This window comes from Ovis canadensis, chromosome 6 (assembly GCF_042477335.2).
Source record: "Ovis canadensis isolate MfBH-ARS-UI-01 breed Bighorn chromosome 6, ARS-UI_OviCan_v2, whole genome shotgun sequence".
NCBI lineage: Eukaryota > Metazoa > Chordata > Mammalia > Artiodactyla > Bovidae > Ovis > Ovis canadensis.
The window spans coordinates 72,178,390-72,199,695 of NC_091250.1; the positions used below are offsets into that span (position 1 = coordinate 72,178,390).

The 21,306-nt window shown below is 39.4% G+C and overlaps 1 protein-coding gene across 1 annotated transcript in view; it reads left to right on the forward strand.

The window, feature by feature from the left end:
* The window catches only part of DTHD1 (death domain containing 1), an 87,044-nt gene extending 69,401 nt beyond the window's left edge, over positions 1–17,643 (forward strand). Inside the window, exons 9-10 of the mRNA XM_069593028.1 lie at positions 12,544–12,601; positions 17,188–17,643. Of these exons, the coding sequence (XP_069449129.1) occupies positions 12,544–12,601; positions 17,188–17,549 (420 nt within the window). The 3' untranslated portion in view covers positions 17,550–17,643. The remainder of the gene's footprint in view (positions 1–12,543; positions 12,602–17,187) is intronic.
* The last annotated feature ends 3,663 nt before the right edge of the window (positions 17,644–21,306 follow it).

Genomic DNA, 21,306 nt, shown 5'->3' on the forward strand with positions numbered 1-21,306 from the left:
TTCATTCCAATCTCAAATAAAGGCAATGCCAAAGAATGTTCAAACTACCGCACAATTGCATTCATCTCACACGCTAGTAAAGTAATGCTCAAAATTCTCCAAGCCAGGCTTCAGCAATATGTGAACCATGAACTTCCTGATGTTCAAGCTGGTTTTAGAAAAGGCAGAGGAACCAGAGATCAAATTGCCAACATCCACTGGATCATGGAAAAAGCAAGAGAGTTCCAGAAAAACATCTATTTCTGTGTTATTGACTATGCAAAGCCTTTGACTGTGGATCACAATAAACTGTGGAAAATTCTGAGAGAGATGGGAATACCAGACCACCTGACCTGCCTCTTGAGAAATCTGTATGCAGGTCAGGAAGCAACAGTTAGAACTGGACATGGAACAACAGACTGGTTCCAAATAGGAAAAGGAGTACATCAAGGCTGTATATTGTCACCCTGCTTATTTAACTCATATGCAGAGTATCTCATGAGAAACACTGGACTGGAAGAAACACAAAGCTGGAATCAAGACTGCCGGGAGAAATATCAATAACTTCAGATATGCAGACGACACCACCCTTAGGGCAGAAAGTGAAGAGTAACTAAAAAGCCTCTTGATGAAAGTGAAAGAGGAGAGTGAAAAAGTTGGCTTAAAGCTCAACATTCAGAAAACGAAGATCATGGCATCCGGTCCCATCACTTCATGGGAAATAGATGGGGAAACAGTAGAAATAGTGTCAGACTTCATTTTTGGGGGCTCCAGAATCACTGCAAATGGTGACTGCTGCCATGTAATTAAAGGATGCTTACTCCTTGGAAGAAAAATTATGACCAATCTAGAGCATATTCAAAAGCAGAGACTTTACTTTGCCGACTAAGGTCCATCTAGTCAAGGCTATGGTTTTTCCAGTGGTCATGTATGGATGTGAGAGTTGGACTGTGAAGAAGGCTGAGTGCTGAAGAATTGATGCTTTTGAACTGTGGTGTTGGAGAAGACTGTTGAGAGTCCCTTGGACTGCAAGGAGATCCAACCAGTCCATTCTGAAGGAGATCAGCCCTGGGATTTCCTTGGAGGGAATGATGCTGAAGCTGAGACTCCAGTACTTTGGCCACCTCATGAGAAGAGTTGAATCACTGGAAAAGACTATGATGCTGGGAGGGATTGCGGGCAGGAGGAGAAGGGAACGACCGAGGATGAGACGGCTGAATGGCATCACGGACTCAATGGAAGTGAGTCTGAGTGAACTCTGAGAGATGGTGATGGACAGGGAGGCCTGGCATGCTGCAATTCATGGGATTGCAAAGAGTCAGACATGACTGAAGACGAACTGAACTGAACTAAAACAAATCAGTGCTGAAGCCAGCCTATAATGGCTGTTTCCACTGCTTTATTTTTCACTCTAGTCTTTTTGGTGTATGTTCCCAGATCCCCTGGAAAAGGAAACGGTTACCCACTCTAGTATTCTTGCCTGGAGGATTCCATGGACAAATGAGCCTGGCAGGCTACAGCCCATGGGGTCACAAAGAGTCGGACACAACTGAGTGACTAAACACTTCACTTAACACACTCCTAGCGTGAGGTTACCTTACTTAACTATGGCACCATCCTAAGATTCCTCAAAGCACATTATAATAAGGGTGAGCCCTGACCAAGATTGAAACTCTGAGCTTCTTTCTATCAGAGATTTAATAGTCTGCAGCTGCTGAACCCAGGTGGGCTATGAGAACACAGGGAAAGGGGCTATCTCCAATGCCATTATGTCATGTAACACTTAAGTTGTGTCTCACTATACATAAAGTTATAGGATTTACCTTATTTAGAAATGGATCTTTTAAAATTAATTTCATTGGAGTAGAGTTGCTTTATAATATTGCATTAATTTCCACTGTATAGCAAGATGAACAGCTGTATGTATACATATATCCTCTCTGTTTCAGATTTCCTTCACGTTTAGGTCACCACAGGGCACTGGGTATGGAGCCCCCTGTGCTATATGTAGGTTCTCATTAGTTATTTCTTTCCTTTTTTTTTTTTTGATTGATTAACATACCAATTTAAAAGCATTCCCAAACCTCTATTTGTGTTAGAACTAAATTTATTTATTTTAATTGGAGGTTAATTACTTTACAATATTGTATTGGTTTTGCCATACATCAACATGAATCTGCCATGGGTGTACACATGTTCTGAATCCTGAACCCCCCTCCCACCTCCGTCCCCATACCATCCCTCTGGGTTCTCCCAGTGCACCAGCCCCAAGCATCCTGTATTCTGCATTGAACCTGGACTGGTGATTCATTTCATATATGATATTATACATGTTTCAATGCCATTCTTCCAAATCATCCTACCCTCTCCCTCTCCCACAGAGTCCAAAAACTGTTCTATACATCTGTGTCTCTTTGGCTATCTCGCCTACAGGGTTATCATTACCATCTTTCTAAATTTCATATATATGCGTTAGTATACGGTATTGGTGTTTTTCTTTCTGGCTTACTTCACTCTGTATAATTGGCTCCAGTTTCATCCACCTCATTAGAACTGATTCAGATGTATTCTTTTTAATGGCTGAGCAATACTCCATTGTGTATATGTACCACAGCTTTCTTATCCATTCATCTGTTGATGGACATCTAGGTTGCTTCCATGTCCTGGCTATTATAAACAGTGCTGAGATGAACATTGGGGTACACGTGTCTCTTTCAATTCTGGTTTCCTCAGTGTGTATGCCCAACAGTGGGATTGCTGGTTCAGTTCAGTTCAGTTGCTCAGTCGTGTTGGACTCTTTGCGACCCCATGGATTGAGGCAGTTCTATTTCCAGTTTTTAAGGAATCTCCACGCTGTTCTCCATAGTGGCTGTACTAGTTTGCATGCCCACCAACAGTGTTTATTTCATACATAGTAGAAGTAGTGTATATATGACAATCCCATTCCCCCAGTTCATCCCACTGCCCTTCCTTTTGGTATCCATTTGTGTGGTCACTACATCAGTGTCTCTGTTTCTGCTTTGCAAATAAGATCATCCGTACCATTTTCTAGATTCCACATACATGTGTTAATATAGGGTATTTGCTTTTCTCTACAAATGGATCTTTGGACAATCATTTATTGTATTGGAATTTGAGAGGTATCAAAACGTTTCTGATACAAAACGAGACTCTAGGTCTATCAAGAATCATGTGACAAAATTAAGTGACACTGAGCACACACTCTGTGCAAGGAATTCAATGAAAGTATTCCATTTTATTTCATCTAAAGTATGTTACACATTGTATTTCATTTAAAGTTCACTACACATCTAGGAAGGAGACAAGATGATGATAGAAATTTTAAAGTTTAGGGAACCAAGGCATGAGCTGACTCAGGAGTCAACAATGGACAGAATGAGGTTTAGACTCAGTCTTACCCAAGAGCCCTCATGCTCAAGCAGCCTCGTATTAAGGAAAGCATATGTTTTGGAGTTCATCAGAGTGGTATTGAGGCCACAGTTCCCTCACTCTGAAGTCTCAGCCACAAGACCTCACTACTTTTAAGCCTTGATAGTCTCTTTCATCCAAGAGGAAAAGAGTAAGAACTCTCATCTTCCTCACAGCATTTTGGGAAAAGTCAGATGAGATAACCCAGAAGAACACACTTTGTAAATAACTCTGAAGCAGGCTCAATTTTGAGAGTTTCAGACAAGCCTGATAAATAAGTGCTGAGATTCATCCAACTCATAAGATTATTTGCATAGAAACTGAAGTGATTCCTGGAGTAAGAAATTAAACTGTATTCACTGCTGAGTCTGAAATAACTGAATATGAGATATGACTTGACAGAGTTCTATTTGCAGAGGACTCAGAGTGTGTTTGCCCTCCCCTACACACATTTTTATATATATTAGAATATAAATAATTTTTTATTAAAGACATCTAAATTTATACCAAATATTCTATGTTAAATGTGTCACATATTAAAATACATTTAAAGCATACAGGCCATCAGATGTTGAGAACAGAGTACTATAATTATTAATGAAATCTGAGTCTCAGTTCAGCTCCTTGTCCTAAGGGGAATGATTATAATTTGAAAACAGAAGATATATTTAATTGAGTCCTGTGACACAACAGGGCAAAGTTCATATTACCGTAATGTCATGTAACCCAAGGGGTAGGGAGACACTTACTTCATTCTGTCACATTTCACCACACAATTTACACACCAGGAGAGATCATAGTGGTCACTGATGGAGAACTGCTTTGCTCGGGAGAAAAGTAGGAAAGACGATGGGCTTCATGTGGAGCAGGTTAGAATGGTGTCACTGCTGAAGGACCCAGCAGAATGGTAGTGGGGCTGCAACAGACAAACCCATGGTAACCCCTGATACAGAATAACTGCACCTACGTGAAACCTCGGGAGCGAAACTGTGGTATGGTAGAACACTTAGGGCACTACCTGGGAGGACACATGATAGACTCTGTGATATACACAGGAAGGGAAACTGCTGTGCCCTCAAAAAGAGCTTTGATGCTTGTGTCGCCTGGCTGACCATTGTGCTGAAGCTGGGGGAACGTGTGGATACCAACAGAGTAAAGCCCATAAGACTGCCAGAAACACCTGGGTGGGACTTTGCCTGAGTTGGGGTTTCTATGTGAGGAGGTACGCGTCAGAGTGAAGTCATCTGTGCAACTCCTATGAAGCAATTTTTGAGTGAGAAATCAATTTTATTACTGTACCTCTATAGCATCGGTTGTGTAAGAAGCAATCAGAATCTCACTTTGGCCCTGACGTGATATTAGATATCTCCATTATTTCTTGGATAAAGATATGTGTTTCATTCTTCCATACATTGCTGGGACACATTTGGAATGCTAGTTGATAACTGATGCTAAGTCCAACTCAATGGTGCTTTTCTAACTGGAGCCACCATACTTTGGAATAAGAACAATCTGTATTACAAATGTGGCCTTATCTGAGACCAATTCAAAGTATGAATTTAATTTTTGCCTTTTACTCAAGATTCATTTTCATGAATGCTATGGTTTGAGAACACTGCCTTATTTTCTCTGTGAGTAGAAGATAAAGCCCCTTGCTGAGAGTGTCGGGCAAGGGTGAGGTAGAAGTCTTGCAAAGAGTGGTAAATGTGTGCGATAGTTTCTGTAAGCAATGGTGGAAGAGGTCTTCAGGGACATATAAAAATATTGCTGAGCAGTCCCAGTCCCCAGCTGAAACAACAGACTTTAAATTTGTGGTGATAACAGTCTTCATAATTGTCCACAGAGAATCCCCAGAGCTATGAAGAATTGAGGCTTGAGGGTATGGTGTAGTAACCCTGTGGTAAATAGAAGCACTGATATAAAAGAAAACACAGCAAATGATACAATAGGATCTACTGATGTACAACTGTAAAGAAATTTAACAATGGTTAAAGAAGACAGCTTAAGTGATACAAGTAAACTTTAAGACTTCATGAAGTGGATGGTCTCCTTTCAAGGAACTACAAAATGGGGCAAAAGGTTAAAAAAATTTATAAGATAAAGAACAAGAGCAAGGATGAGACAAACAGAAAATATCCGACTGGCTGGGGCCACAAAGTCACCCCTGATGGGCATGAGAAGGCCTGGACTAGGCTTAGCCTTTATGGACTGGCTGACAGGATACACTGTATGTCTGGTCAAGCAGAACATTTATGAGGACATGAATGTTTTCTAAGTTTTGCTTTGCTGATGTGGCATCCTGGGAAGGAGTGCAGATTCTTCTTGGGCCTAGAGATTTATTTCAACAGAGGCACGGTCCTGTAGGGAAAGAGATCATGACACGGAGAGCTCCGGTTGGCCTCTGGGGTCTCCATGTTCCACGGCTTCTGTGCTCACATCCATTCTGTGGTTCTGAAGTAGCAGGGGAAATACAGCTCTTGGGTATCATGGAACTAGAGGAACCAGAGAAAGTGGAAGTGTTGCAGCCTGAGGAACATTTCAAGCAGTTTGTTTCCAGTCATCAGTGAGGGCAGGAGGCTATTGTGCCTTGCACTGGCGTGCACAGGAGAGCATATGGACATAATAGGATCAGGTTGTAGGAAATAGACAATAAATTCTTCCAATAAAAGCACAGGTGGAAAGCCTTGGGAAAAGCACTCTGAATTATCTTCAGAATCCAATCGATGGAGTCAAGGGCAGAGTGACCAAAAGGTGCAAGAAGGAGGAGAAAGCAAAGGAGATTGCAAAGATGACAGAGACAGATGCTGGCTGACCTGGTCAGGCAGGTAAAGAAAAGCAATTGTTCTGAAGGAAGGTCAGCCATTTATGTCTAATGGATTCTGCTCAAGCAGTGGAGATTGGCTGAGACCCTAAAGAAGCTGAAATAATAGAATCTTTTGTTTCCTCATTTTCTCTCTGTCTACACACTGTCCTTGCTTACCCTAATGTCCTGCTATGGTCTGTGGTTAATGACCTCAATATGAGCTGTAACTAACTGTTAAATAATTTTGTTTGAGGAAGTAACTTTTGTTTGGAAAATGCCCTCACATATGAGAATTAGTGATAAAGACTCTTGCAGGAGTAAGAGAAGCTAGCTACATTTGTTTCTGGCTTTCAGTTATTTCTAAATCTTGAGGTGCTTTGCGATGGCACCCCACTCCAGTACTCTTGCCTGGAAAATCCCATGGACAGAGGAGCCTGGTAGGCTGCAGGCTCCATGGGGTCGCAAAGAGTTGGACACGACTGAGCGACTTCCCTTTCACTTTTCACTTTCACGCATTGGAGAAGGAAATGGCAACCCACTCCAGTGTTCTTGCCTGGAGAATTCCAGGGACGGTGGAGCCTGGTGGGCTGCTGTCTATGGGGTCGCACAGAGTCGGGCATGACTGAAGTGACTTAGCAGCAGAGGTGCTTTGCTCTTTCTTGTGTGACCAGATAGCTTTGGGGAATATTGAGTCTGTGCTGTGCTGTGTGGCTCATGAGACTCAGAGCTGGAGTTCTGTAGTTCTGGAGGTGTCTGCCAAAGGAGCTGTGCTATTTTTGGAAGATGATTTCATACAGCAACTGCTAAAGAAGCTGTACAGGGGACCAGACTCTTACAGGGAGTGTGAATATGGTTGACTTGGCTAAGACTGATGAATCAGAACAAGGGGTAGAGGATGGTATTGTCTGTATTTTGGGACTTTAATTTCTGTGTAACACCTAAGAAGGAGATACGTATTTTGTTGAGACTTTAAATTTTGTGTGGCACACTATCTGATGTAATCAGTCTCATCAATTTGTTTTGTTGCTTAACTCAGCTTTTTTGACATGGAAGTTTCCATGTCAAAAGATGGAGAAGTCCTTGTCAAGATCTCAATAGGAGATGAGCTCTTGGTATTCTGTTCAAGTTGATATTATACCTTGATGCATTTCAGGGGATTCTGGACGTAAAATAAAAGAGGTATTTGCAAAGGCCCTTGAGAGGCTAGAGAAGGAAAGTGAAGACCAGGGCAATGGACCCTAACCTGGACAGGGAACAGGTATCTTCAATGTTCCATAAATCACCCAACAATAAGTTCATTTGAGTAGCAGACCTGACAATTATTTGGAGTCAAAACTGAGGGAAAATATTATTATGGTAATAAAAATAATTATTTTATTGAAAATACAAGGATACAAAAATTACTGAAAGTCTAACTGGGGAGGGAAAACAAACATATGCAAGTAATGGTATATGAGTGGCATTGATGACAGCACAAGACATGAAGAGATAAATTGAGTGATAGTACATAAATCCTCAGATAAGAAACCAGGAACCAGAGGAGTTGATAAAAGCAGTGGAAATGATCAGTGGTCTTGGAAACATGGTAGGATATGAAAGAAGAGATCATTCAAGTCAAGAGAAAGTATCACAGAAGTTAAATAGTTCTTACCACCCTATGTGTACATGTCAATACCATGTAAAGCATTAATATAGGAACAATTAATACTTTAATATTAATATTAAAGAAGAATTAATATAGGAACAAGGTACTTTATTGGCCCTCAAAGAGATGATAGTCTAATAAGCAGAGCCCAGACTGATCATGGCTGGTTTCTGGAGCGGTGAAAAGATACAATGAAGGGAAACTTTTAGGTGGATCACTAAAAATAATGTCAGATAAAATAAAGGATGTGCTCAAATTAATATTTTTGTTGTTGCGCATAAAAGGCCAAGTTGGTATAAACTCAACTAAAAATGTTTCTTAAGTTTTAAAAATTCAGTAACAGGGTTGTATTTAAGGAACATGGAAACAATAGTAATTGAAGGAGTCTTAAGAGCAGTGGCCTGTAACACTTAAGACACAATACCCCTTCCAGGTGTAAGTGACTGTTTTTAGTTCCAATCTTTTAAAAACACTTCCAAGTCAATGAGAGCTGTGTTGTAACAAGACATACTTGTATATATTTGAATTATTTACACTCTTATACTGATGGAGTATAGTCAAGAAGAAACTGCCCCATAAACCCCACTACATCCTTCTACAAGGTATATACGTAAAACTGAAAACTTACGTCAGGTTTAGATTTGCTAGTCAGCCTTCCTGAGAAGTAACATGTTGAAAGCGTCATTTTAGAAACTTTATTTGTCAAAATAAAGGCTACAATATTAGCATAAGAGCAGGTTACCTGAGAGGAATAACAAAATTTCCTCTAGCAAATAGTAGACCCTTTAGGGGATGCAACAGAATAGCATTTGTTGATGCTAAGAAGAGAAGAGAGATAAGTAGGGAAAAATCAGAGTCAATCCTGCCAGTGAAGGCATCCAGGTAACCCTGTGTAGACACAGAATCTGTGGGAGCAGACACTGTAGGACAAGCATTGGCTTCCCTGCTTGGCTTGGAGCTGACCCTGAGCACCAGTGAGATTTTAAAGGTGGTATGCAAGGCAAAAATAGTGCACAGAAGAAAAAAAAAAGGAATGAAAAGAAAAAAGAAAGAAAGAGGGAGGGAAGGAATAAGAAGGGTGCTGAAAATCCCTGAATGATGAGAATATATGGGAGACCAGCATAGTGCCTGGAAGTATAAAAGACCCAAGATTTCCCATGCATCCACAATTCACTGCTTCTGCAATTGGGTTCCAGATAAAGAACATGGCTTGAATTTTCACATATGTCAAAAAATACATATACTTGAACACCAGAATCACTCTCAGTGTATCAAGGTGCTACGAGCCATCTGTGAAGAAAGAATGACTGGAAGGGTGGGTGGTAAATTGTTTACATACAATAAAGAAAAAATCCAATGTGTACCTCTCGTCCTAGACTCAGTCCAGGTCATATGTCCATTGGTGGGAATGACAGAATCTGCTGCATGATTTAAACTGGCATTTCTCATTTTTTTTGGAGAGGATTAAGTACAAAGTTAATGCCTCAAAAATCTGTGCACTTCTTTTGAAATACTACAGTATCAATATTCTTGGATTTATATTGTTCTTATGTTGATTCTTAATCTCCTCCCATTAAAATTTCTTACTGTAAGGTTTTTTTTTAAATTTTAGGTGTACAGCATTAGAATTCAATATGTGTATACATTACACAGTGATCACCACTACAAGTCTAGTTACCCTCCGTCTTTGTACAGTTCACCTCCATCACCCATGTCACTAACCGCTCCAGCCCCCTTCTCCTCTGGAAACCACAATTCTGATACCTGTATCTGAGTTTGCTCTGGATTTATTTTATTTATTCCTTTGGATTTTTCTTTTGAGATTGGACATATGAATGAAATCATATGGTATTTGTCTCTCTCCATCTGATTTATTTCACTTAGCATAATACCTTTGAAGTTCATCCAAGTTGTCACAGTGGGAGAATTTCATTCTTTTTTATGGCTGAGTAGTATTTCACTGTATTCTTGGGTTTCCCTGGTGGCTTGGATGGTAAAGAATCTGCCTGCAATATGGGAGACCTAGGTTTGATCCTTGGGTTGGGAAGATCCCCTGGAGGAGGGCATGGGAACCCACTCCAGTATTCTTGCCTGGAGAATCCCCATGGACAGAGGAGCCTGGTGGGCTACCGTCCAAGGAGTCTCAAAAAGTCAGACACAACTAAGTGGCTAAGCACATAGCACAGTATTTCACTGTATATATTTGTGCATGCTAAGTCACTCAGTCATGTTCAACTTTTTGTGACCCCATGGACTGTAGCCCACCAGCCTCTTCTGTTCATGGGGATTCTCCAGGCAAGAACACTGGAGTGGGTTGTTGTGTCCTCCTCCAGGGGATATTAGTGACTCAGAGATCGAAACTGTTGTCTCTTACCTCTCCTGTACTGGCAAGCAGGTTATTTACCACTAGAGCCACCTGGGAAGCCTCGGGTATATATATATATATATATAAAATGTATCTTCTTTATCCATTCACCTATTGATGGACACTTAGATTTTTTCCATATCTGACAACTGTAATATATTGCAATAAACATAAACATAAGGGTGCATCTATCTTTTCAACTTAGTGCTTTTATATTATTAAGATAAACACCAAGAAGTGGAAATATAGTAGTTCTATTCTTAATGTTTGAAGAACGTCCATACTGTTTTCCATAGTGGCTGCACCAATCTGCAGCCCCACAACAATGAATGTTTTCTTTTTTCCTGTCCTCTCTAACATTTGTTATTTTTTCTCTTTTCAATAATAGCCATTCTGCAAATACTATCTCATTATAATTTTGATTGACATTTCCCTAATAATTAGTAGTGTTGAACATCTTTCTATGCCTGTTAGCCATTTCTATGTCTTCTTTGCAAAGTGTCTGTTCAGATTCCCTGTCCATTTTTAAATTATTTGTTATTGAGTTATGTGAGTTTTTAAAATGTATTTTAGATATTAATCCCATAGATAAATAATATCTTTTCCCATTCAGTAGGCTGCTATTTCATTTTGATAACAGTTTGCCTTAACTCTTCAGAAGTTATTTTTTTTAATTTATGTAGCACAATTTGCTTATTTTTACTTTTCCTTTGCCTTTGGAGTGAGATCCACAATGTTACTGCTTATGTTTTTGTCTAGGATTTTATGATTTCAGATCTTACATTGACCTTTAATCTATTTTTAGATCTGGAGCTTCCTATGCCACCATTTTGCTTGTAAGCCTTAATGGATGTTTTATATACATGTCTATGTAGTATATATGACAAGAATACCTACAAAGTATTATATTCAGATTTAATAAATTAGTGCTTTTAATGAAGCAGTTTATAATGCATTAATATAGAGTTCTACATCATTCTTGTATCATTGCTATGAGAAGACTTTTTAAAAAATCAGTTTTATTTTGAAATAATTATAGATTTACAGGAAGTTGCTAAATATAGTACAGAGAGGTGCTAGATATTCTCACCCAGTTTTCCTCAGTGGTTACACCTTAACATAACTATAGCAAAATATCAAAGCCAGCAAGTTGACATCAATAAAACATGGGTATATAGTACTGTTACTCTTTTATCAGATGTGTAGATTTGTGTAACCACTGCATTCAAGATATACAGTTGTTCTAGCATTACAAAGACCTACCTTGTGCTACCTTTTTATAATCTTCTACCAGCATCCTAACCCCTGGAAATCACCCATCTGTTCTATATCTTTGTAATTCTATAAGTTCAACAATGTGATATAAATGGAATCAGAATATATGACCTTTTGAGACTGAAATTTTTCACTCAGCACAATACTCTGAAGTTCATGCAAGGTGTTGCATTTATCAGTGACTTATACTCTTTATTATTTAATTGTATCCCACCTGTGGACGTTCAATAGTTTTTTTAGCCATTCACCTGCTGCAAAAAATTTTAGTCATTTCCAGTTTTTAGCTATTACAAATAAAGTTGCTATGAATATCTGTGTATAGGTTTCTGAGGTGTGTGTTTGCTTTTATTAAATCATATTTCAGAGCTGAGGACGAAAATAAACTGTCCAGAGCACTGACCAGGTTTTCAAACTTCTATATTTTTACTTACTCTCCTGTGCTATTTTTCCTGATTCTATAGCAACTGAGAACAAACCATTCTGTGGACAGCGTAGAAAAGTAATGATTATATATTTGATTTATTCTTGACAAAATGTTGATTTCAGGATAATATTGGCTTAAAGACTTGATTGTTTTTAGCATTATGTCTGCACATTGATTCACTCATTTATTCACAAAAACTAATGTTTGAGTATCCACCAGGTACCAGGCCTGGTGCTGAGTGTTAAGCAAGGTGCCTGGGTCACAGTGGCTTTTACTAAATATTATGTTTGTATCATAGAGGTAGCTTGTTCTTTGTTAGCTGTATTAACAGTTTTAAATTTTAGTTTAGAAAGTGTTTATTCAGAGTTAATTAAACTGCTATAATAATATTTATATGCATATTCCTGATTTATATTTTCTGAAAGATTTGTGTTAATATATGTTGCCTTATCTTGGGAAAGCAATTGCTGAGCATGCAGACACAAATACACAATGTAATTTTGCAAGGCATGCAATTCAGGACTTTTCCCAAACAGGGGTGAAGTTCAGAAGGACTTTTATGTGTATCTTGTTCATAAATTAATGATTTCTTCTGCTTATTCTGTGTCCCTTTCTCTCCAAAGCATGAAAAATTAATTAACCGTCCACAGAGTACCAAAAGAATTTCTACAGATCCACTCGGTAAGGAATATTTGCTGTGTCCTCATTATGATGGTGCTCTTTTCTTCTTATATTTTATATTTTATGTGAATCTTAGAAAAAACAGAGAACTTCGCTATTAACAATAGTTTGCTAAATAATCATTTCTTATCAGCCGAATAAATAAGTTTTCCTTTATAAGTCATGCACATACAAACAAAATTCCTACATGGAGATGTAGTTACACTTTTATGAAAGTCTATAAGAAATATAAACTTTACTAAGTACTGTTTAACTAAGGTAACTAGTAATTGCTTTATTTGGTAAACAAACTACTATGGTTTGTTCTGAAATGTTGACTATTAGGTTTTGAATCTTAAAATAGATTTTAAATAGAGGTATATATAGAGGTATGAAACCACAAGAGAAATATAAAATTTGATTGTGGTTATGGTTAATCCAGCTATATAACAATGACACATATTTCAGAATTTGACACTTTTATTCTTTTTCAGTCTCTGAATGATTCATTTTGTGATGCTAATAATTACTATTGTGACAATTTATAGGTCTTCGAAAGATATCATTGAGTGCGTCTTGACTATTGTGTCGGTCTCCCAACTGATGGCATAGCATTTCGTTTAGGGGTTTTCTTTGTGGAGGTGTATAAACACTTCACAAGCTTTGCTGAATTAAATTAGAAGTAAGTAGGATGGGCATAAACCTTAGCATTGTACACTCTCTCAGAGGCAATAAAATTGATATTTTCAGTGAGAGCAGGAGATAGAGCAAGAAGAAAACACAAAAGCCCAAACCCCCAAAACCAAACAAAAAATCCCCACTAAAACAACAATAGTAGTAGATGAAAACCCAGCGGGTTGATAATGTTGACTTTGAAGAACTTGGTGTTCAAATAAAAGCTCTCCCACTCCCACTGGTAACAACCACCAGAGAGGACAAGGGTATAGTGAGCTTTCTTACGTGTACCAGGGAATCTTAAATTGTTATACAATGTGGTCTTGCATGGCCAATGCGATCTGAGCTGCTGCAGGGTGATGGTAGCAGGATAAAATTATAAACAGATTTAAATGCTAAGTTGAGAAGTTTAGACAATGAAGGAGGCCCCAAGAGATGTATTAACAAGGAATGAACAAGATCAGATTAGACTTTGAAAACTTCTTGTTGTTAGTTGTGTAGGAGACGAAAGTCAGCCTACATTGATAGCAGGGGTATGAGTTATAACCCTGGTTCTTGTAGTTTTCCAGAAAAAAGAGGTAGGGCATGATTGAATCCATAAGACTATAAAGTGGGAGAAACATCTGAGGTATGATTACAGTTAGAGCCAATAAAACTTGAGTATAGGTGATAAGATACAATAGGCTTTGAGAAACTGGGATACTCTTATGTGTGTTAGTATACTAAGCTGAGTGGTCCCATTTACTGAAACAGTGAATAGAGTAAAGGATCAGGTGGAGGGAGGGAAAAACTAAAGTTGATTTCAATTTTAGTAATGTGGAATTTAAATTTGCTGTACTATAAACTGGTAAAGATAACCAGGAGATGAATATTGCAGATGAGTGTGGGTTTGGTTTCAAACCATCACAATAAAGCAAATATCATGATAAAATCACATGAATTTTGGGGTTTCCTAGTACATTTAAAAGTTACATTTACATTATACTGTAGTCTAAGTGTGCAATAGAATTATGTCTAAAAACTAATGTACATATGTTAAAAATATTTCACTGCTAAAAAAATGCTGACCGTTTTCTGAGCCTTCAGTGAGTCATAATCTTTTTACAATAGTAACATCAATGATCACGGATCACAGATCACCATACCAAATAAAATAATGAAAAAATTTGAAAAACTGTGAGAAGGACCAAAACGTGACACAGAGACACAAAGTGAGCAAAGATGTTGGAAAAATGGCACTCATAGATTTTCTTGACCCAGTGTTGCCACAAATCTTCAATTTGCGAACAACAACAACAAGCAATGCAGTATCCATGAAGGGCAATAAAGCAAAGCACAAGAAAACAAGGTGTGCCTGTACCGGGATTTAGGAAAACAGAGTTAAAGATGACGATACACTAGATCTGGGATATTTCACATCTCCCAGAGGAGATGGTTATGGCAGATGGTGAATTTCAAGGGGAGGGGCAGAAATAGAAGGGGCCTGAGCTAGGAAGCAGCAAGTCAGCACAATTAGGAGGAAGAAAGTCAGCACTGAGGGAAGAGAGAGAAAACAGGAACACCAGGGCAGGCCATGGAACCCAAGAGAAGGAGTAAAATGCTCTGTGGAAGCTGGAGAAGATGCAGAATCATTTGCTATAAGTAGTATCTAGGAGGGCTTTAGAAAGATTGGAAAGAAAAGCTTAAACAGAGTTTTAAAAGAGGATATCAATATGCTGTGATAAACTATATGGAAAAGAATATGAAAAATAATGTATATATATCTGAGTCACTTTGCTGCACAGTAGAAATTAACACACCATATAAATCAACTATACTTACATAAAATAATTTTTTTTAAAGAGGCTATATAACCCCAAAGCAAGGGCCTAGGAAAGAGTTTATATTGATGGATTTAAGGCATCAAATTTACGTTAGGCACAAAAAGATTTTATGGAATAGGAAGCAGAGAGCGAGCCTGGGAGCTAGAAACAGTAGGAGAAACAAGGAAAGGAAAGCCTGATACTACTTGTGGGAAGCCTGGAAAGAGCCTGATGGAAGAGTGGTTAAGGAAATGGTGTGAAGGGAAATTATTTGATGAAAAACACTGTGGGGATGGCACCCGTCAAGCACGGTGGAGTGAGATTCTATAAGAAAGTGACTTTGAAATGAACGTGAAATTATGAGAACTCAGGTCAAATGGCCTTGGGGAAAGTTAGGAGGAAGAGCCGCTGGCTAAGTGAAACACAGTAAGAGTGAGACTGAGACTTGATCGACACTCCTGTGGAAAATTTTAAATTGAACTCGGGAAGCAGAATTTTTAATGAATTTGTAAGCTGCTGAAGACTTAAAATGTGTGCAGAACATAGAACTTGAGGATCACATTCTGTTTCTTTTATAACCTGGGATATCCCAGTAGTTGATTGCCATGTAAGTAAGAATTGATGGCTGAAAAAGTGAGAACATCGAAAGCTAAAGAGGACAGCAGATTTTAAGGAGGATGCAAGCCCATCATTGACATATAGAGCTGACTGTTATGGGTAGTATGCGTTCAAAGGCAGACATGATGGAATGGTGTGGGCGTCAAAGGACTTGCTGTAATGGGGCAAGAAGCGTATTAAGCAGGAGCAAAGGAATAAAAGCTGTGGAGGTTTAGGGGCAGTGGTTAGCAATAATACTGAGCAGGTGAAGCCAAGGAGACAGAAAAATTCTGGCTGGTGATGAAATGTAAGGATTGGCCATGAAAGTCAGTTTCTGAGTCATCACACAGGTCGGTGATGTTGATGAGATTTAGAAATGAGGAGGTCAGAGGTGCAAATAGTTATCAACAGGATTGCTGATGACGGGGCCTGCCAACGGCAAGAGACAGATGATGCTGTCAGGGAGAAGAAGGCCTACCCATGTAGCGTGGGCATTAAAATGAATATATTGCAGGAAGGAAGCGGAATGTTGGTATGAAAGTGACAGTGGAGAGGACGGATGTGTTGGCTCCATTTCCTGAGTAGCTTTCACAGAAAAGTGGTATGATTTATCATGTAAAAGCAGGTGCAATCTATGTGAGGAGGTGGATAGAATACAGTAAAAGGTGGCAGACAGAGAGCTCTTTTCTGACACCAAACCAGGGAAACTGGTGCAGACTTTCGCATGAGTGGGAGAAAGTGGCTGTGATGCAGGTTAGAACTTACATGCGGAAGGAGAGAGATGGTGAGGTCTGAGGGGTTTTCTAAGAGTGAGGGCTACACAACAAAATAAGTAACAACAACAATAGAAAATTGGAATCATACATTTAAGCAGTAGCAGGAGTCACAGGGTAAGGGAAAGGGTAAGCTGAACATATGGGATATATTCAGAGATGTTTATGGTTCTAAATAGTCCAGAAGCCAAGGGAAGGACATGCAATGGACCTTCTGTAGAACTCATCTGTGGAGAGTGGATCTTGGTGAGTTTAAGTATATGTGCGTGTGTATGTCTGTAGTTGGGGGACTGGGGTGTGAGGATTGCCTAACTGCTGCAATTGTTTATGTATTAGGTTAGCACTAGTTAAGAGAAGTATTTTTTGAACCTAAAAATGTCTTTTAACATAGTACTATTCAAATGTGGTTGGGGACCTCAGCATCAGCATCATGCGGGTGCTTGTTAAAAATGCTAAGTTTTGCCCATATCCTAGTCTTATTTAGACTATCCAGGGTGGGGACATGAGTACCATGTTAACAAGCCCTCCTTGATCTCAGGGAAGTTAACATCGGAGAAGCATTTCTAACCCTCTGCAATAGGTGGTTCCCTCAGAAGAAGATCCCAAAGGCTCTCAGCTGTTCTGGGTGGGCCGACATCATTCTGCTGCCGAGAGGCCAAACCAGAGATTGAGTAGGTTTCCTGTGAACAGGTGGAGGGTTGGATGAGCATACCCCCCAGGAAAGGGTTCTAACTCTGAGTGTCCCCTGTGTTTCTGGCAGAAGCCCTGTGGGACAACTTGCTCTACTGGCTGGCTGATGAGCTCTCAGAGGAGAATGCCCTGTGTCTCTCCTCCTCACTCCCTCTTCGCCGCAGCACCATTCAGCTCATCAAACTGAAGAACCCTGATGATCTCACAGAACAGACCCATGAACTTCTTTGTTTTTGGAAAAGATCACTCCCAAATTCCACTGACAAACTTCGCCTCCTAGCTCGCCATCTCCGCAAGATCGGCAGGAATGATCTTGCAGAAGAGCTCAAATTCAAGTGGGAAAATAAAGTGTTCACTGAACCACAGCAGTGGTCTGAGGTGGCCGAATTAAGCCCCATTGCTCTTGCTTTAGCCCTAGAAAAAAGGTCATAGATGGTTTGAAGATGGTTTCTGTTAACATTTTACTAGAAGTTTCCCAGTAATGTTGTTTGAAGTGAACGTTTGATAGATGCAATATTGAGACAAGCAGAGTGCTGACAAGCACTAATCAGACCATAAAAAGCATCTGCGGGTTTGAGTCCTTGCTCAGGGTTCAGTAACGTATGTTCTGCAAGCAAGATTGTCTTAAGCCAAACTAAATAGCATTTGTAATAGAATATGTCCTGTGTATATTTTAATAGCTGAGGTAGCATGTTAAGTATAAAAGAAAGGTAATACATATATATATATATGATATACAGAATTCCTTTTTATTATAATCTACATAAAAGTAAACTAGTCACTCAGAATTCCAAGTAGCTAATTCACATTCTAGTTATACTGTGGAGCCCACAGGTAACAATGCAAAATAAATTAGGCTGCAGAGGCCTGATGTTGATGATAGAAAATCACTTTTAAAAAACAGCCAAGGTTGAAATAAATTAAAAATAGACTAACACTCCAGCCATTGACTGCCACAAGTTTTTAGTAAGATATAGCCTAGAATCTGGAAAGCCTCATATTTTATTATTAGTGAAGTGAGGCAGCAGAGAGATAATGGAATAGTGGTGTCTTTTGTGCAGACTTAGGAAAACAACCTGCTACTAAACCAGTTTGACAGAAACCTTATTACATAAGCCCTACAGGATCACTATTTTTTAAAAAGCTGCCTTAAAAAGGAAAAAATTAAAAGAAAAAATAGTAATAATTACCTAAGCCACTCCATCATTGATAATCCCTGTTAATATTTGTGTTTACACTTTGAGGCTTTGGTAACCCTAAAGCACTTTAGCTCCCGAAACAGCGTGACATGGTGGTTCATTAGATTCTTAATGCCAATCCACTAATGGAAGACCATAGGGCCTTGGATTGCAAATACCAATAACTATTAGTTTTGATTATGGGAACAGCTGAAAATTAATGAAATTATATGAAGAATTAAACATTCATATGGTTCTCATATGTAAAGACAGGATCTCATTCTATAAATTAACCAGAGACTTAAGATATCTGTATGGTTATATGTTAAGAAAGAGAGAAGTCCAATTTTCAAACACATTCCTGTCAAGAAACCTTATAACAGTCAAGATGTTTTATTATTTTTACCTGTTTCCAGAAAAGTACAATATTTCCCATGTGCTCTGGGAATGAAGGAAACAGACTGAAATGTTCATTGTTTTTTTGACTACAAAATAACAGAAGAGTCAAGAAAATTAGATTTGCCTCTTATTCCACCACTAGAGACTACTATTATGAAAATATTTTCTCCACTTTTCTATTTTCCTTGAAGGAAATGTTTTTACTTCTATGTTACAGATGCATCAACATATAAATGCACCTATGTGTGTGCATATGCACACATGCACACTAATACACACAGATCTTCACACATAGTCTTACTCACCCGCCTCCCTCTCACTCATACACATCTCACACACCCTCTCTCTGTCGTCACAGCCCAACAAGGGTACTCACTCATATAAATGCACACGTCCCCTCACACACACCTGTCACAAACATGTCTGCCCCTTACAGGAACAGAAACTCTCATCCACCTGTACAACATTCTCACATGCATTCACACTCACACACAAACAGCCTCCCACACTAACACGCTTTTTCACATACAACTCCCCACCATAGACAACCTTACGCACATACCACCTCAGATCCACTTGTGCACTCTCACACCCGGGCTTTCACAAATGCATCCACACCTCCCTCCCACAACTCATACACACACACGCTCATTACCATTCATACCCCAGAGATACATGCACAAGTACACCATCTCACATTACCTGTATACCTTCACATCCACGCTCACACATACCCACCTGCACTGTCTCTCACACACACACATAAATTCCTTTACATTCATAACCTCACAGGCACACATCCCTTCACACACTCAGACACACATTTTCCCCTAGAATTAAAAGCCTTGTATATTATTGCAACAAATAGACAGGTACATAAAGAACAAAATGGGTCTTCTCTGAAATCCCTCCTCCCGCTTCGGCAATCAGAGGGCACGTGTGCCACGCCCACACCCTCCCCGTGCAGCCTGTGCTCCTCCTGGTGGGCTGACCTGTAAGGACCACAGCCATGACACTTTGGCTTCAGGGTTAGCAGGGAGCCCCAGTGGGAGGCTGGGAAGATGGAGGAGAATGAGTTAAATGTTCCCTTCCTTCCTCCCTTGAATTCACTGCAGCCAGGCTGCATCTTTACCTAAGGGCCAGTGACCCTCTCCTCTATGAACAGCTCTCTCCTGGCACTGGGAGCCTCTCCTGCTCATGTCTCATCAGGTCTGGGGTAGTAACAACACTATTGCATCGCTGCCCCTTGTGGTCCCCCACACCCTGCCCAGGCTTTTAAGACAAAGCCTCCTCTAATTATCCTAATTTGAGTGTGTCATACATTTCCTATTGAGATCCTGACTGATGTTTCTCGCAGCAACTTTTTTTTTCTTTTGCAGAATGGGGATCATATATTATATATAGTTTTAAATGTTACTGTCTTTTATTAAATTATGAGCATTTTCCAATATCTTTAAATGTTTTAATAACTATCTCACTTCACAATCATCAGTCAGTCAGTTCAGTCACTCAGTCGTGTCTGACTCTTTGCGACCCCATGAACTGCAGCACGCCAGGCCTCCCTGTCCATCACAATCTCCCGGAGTTCACTCAGACTCATGTCCACCGAGTCAATAATGCCATCCAGCCATCCCATCCTCTGTCATCCCCTTCTCCTCCTGCCCCCAATCCCTCCCAGCATCAGAGTCTTTTCCAATGAGTCAACTCTTCGCACGAGGTGGCCAAAGTACTGGAGTTTCAGCTTTAGCATTATTCCTTCCAAAGAAATCCCAGGGTTGATCTCCTTCAGAATGGACTGGTTGGATGTCCTTGCAGTCCAAGGGGCTCTCAAGAGTCTTCTCCAACACCACAGTTCAAAAGCATCAATTCTTCAGCGCTCAGCCTTCTTCACAGTCCAACTCTCACATCCATACATGACCACTGGGAAAACCATAGCCTTGGCTAGACGGACCTTAGTCGGCAAAGTAATGTCTCTGCTTTTGAATATGCTATCTAGGTTGGTCATAACTTCTCTTCCAAGGAGTAAGCATCTTTTAATTTCATGGCTGCAGTCACCATCTGCAGTGATTTTGGAGCCTCAAAAAATAAAGTCTGATACTGTTTCCACTGTTTCCCCATCTATTTCCCACTTAATTTTAGTATTATCCATTTTTAAAAAAATTTAAAAAGTGGAATAATACATTATATATTCTTTAATGTCTGGCTTTTGAATTCAAATTTACTTTGTTGAAATTCATTCATCTTGCTTGTGCGGCAATTGCTTGCTCCTTCTCATCAATAAATACTATTTCATTATATGCAGATACTATGTTACATATCCATTTCACTGTAACTAGGGACTTCAGTAGATTCCAGTTTGCACCTCTCATGAACAGGGGTTTTATTAACTTTCTGTAGATATCTATTGGTATTGGTGAACATGTATATTAATTTCTTCTAAGCCTGTACTTAAGATGACTATAATTGTTAACCCTACTTCATTCATCCTTTCTTCCCTTGTTGGATGTTCAGATGATTTCCTTCTTTTCAAAAAATGGTGCATGATCATTTTCTACATGTGTATATAAATTATTTCATTTGGATACATTTTTGGAAATGAGGTTACTTACTAG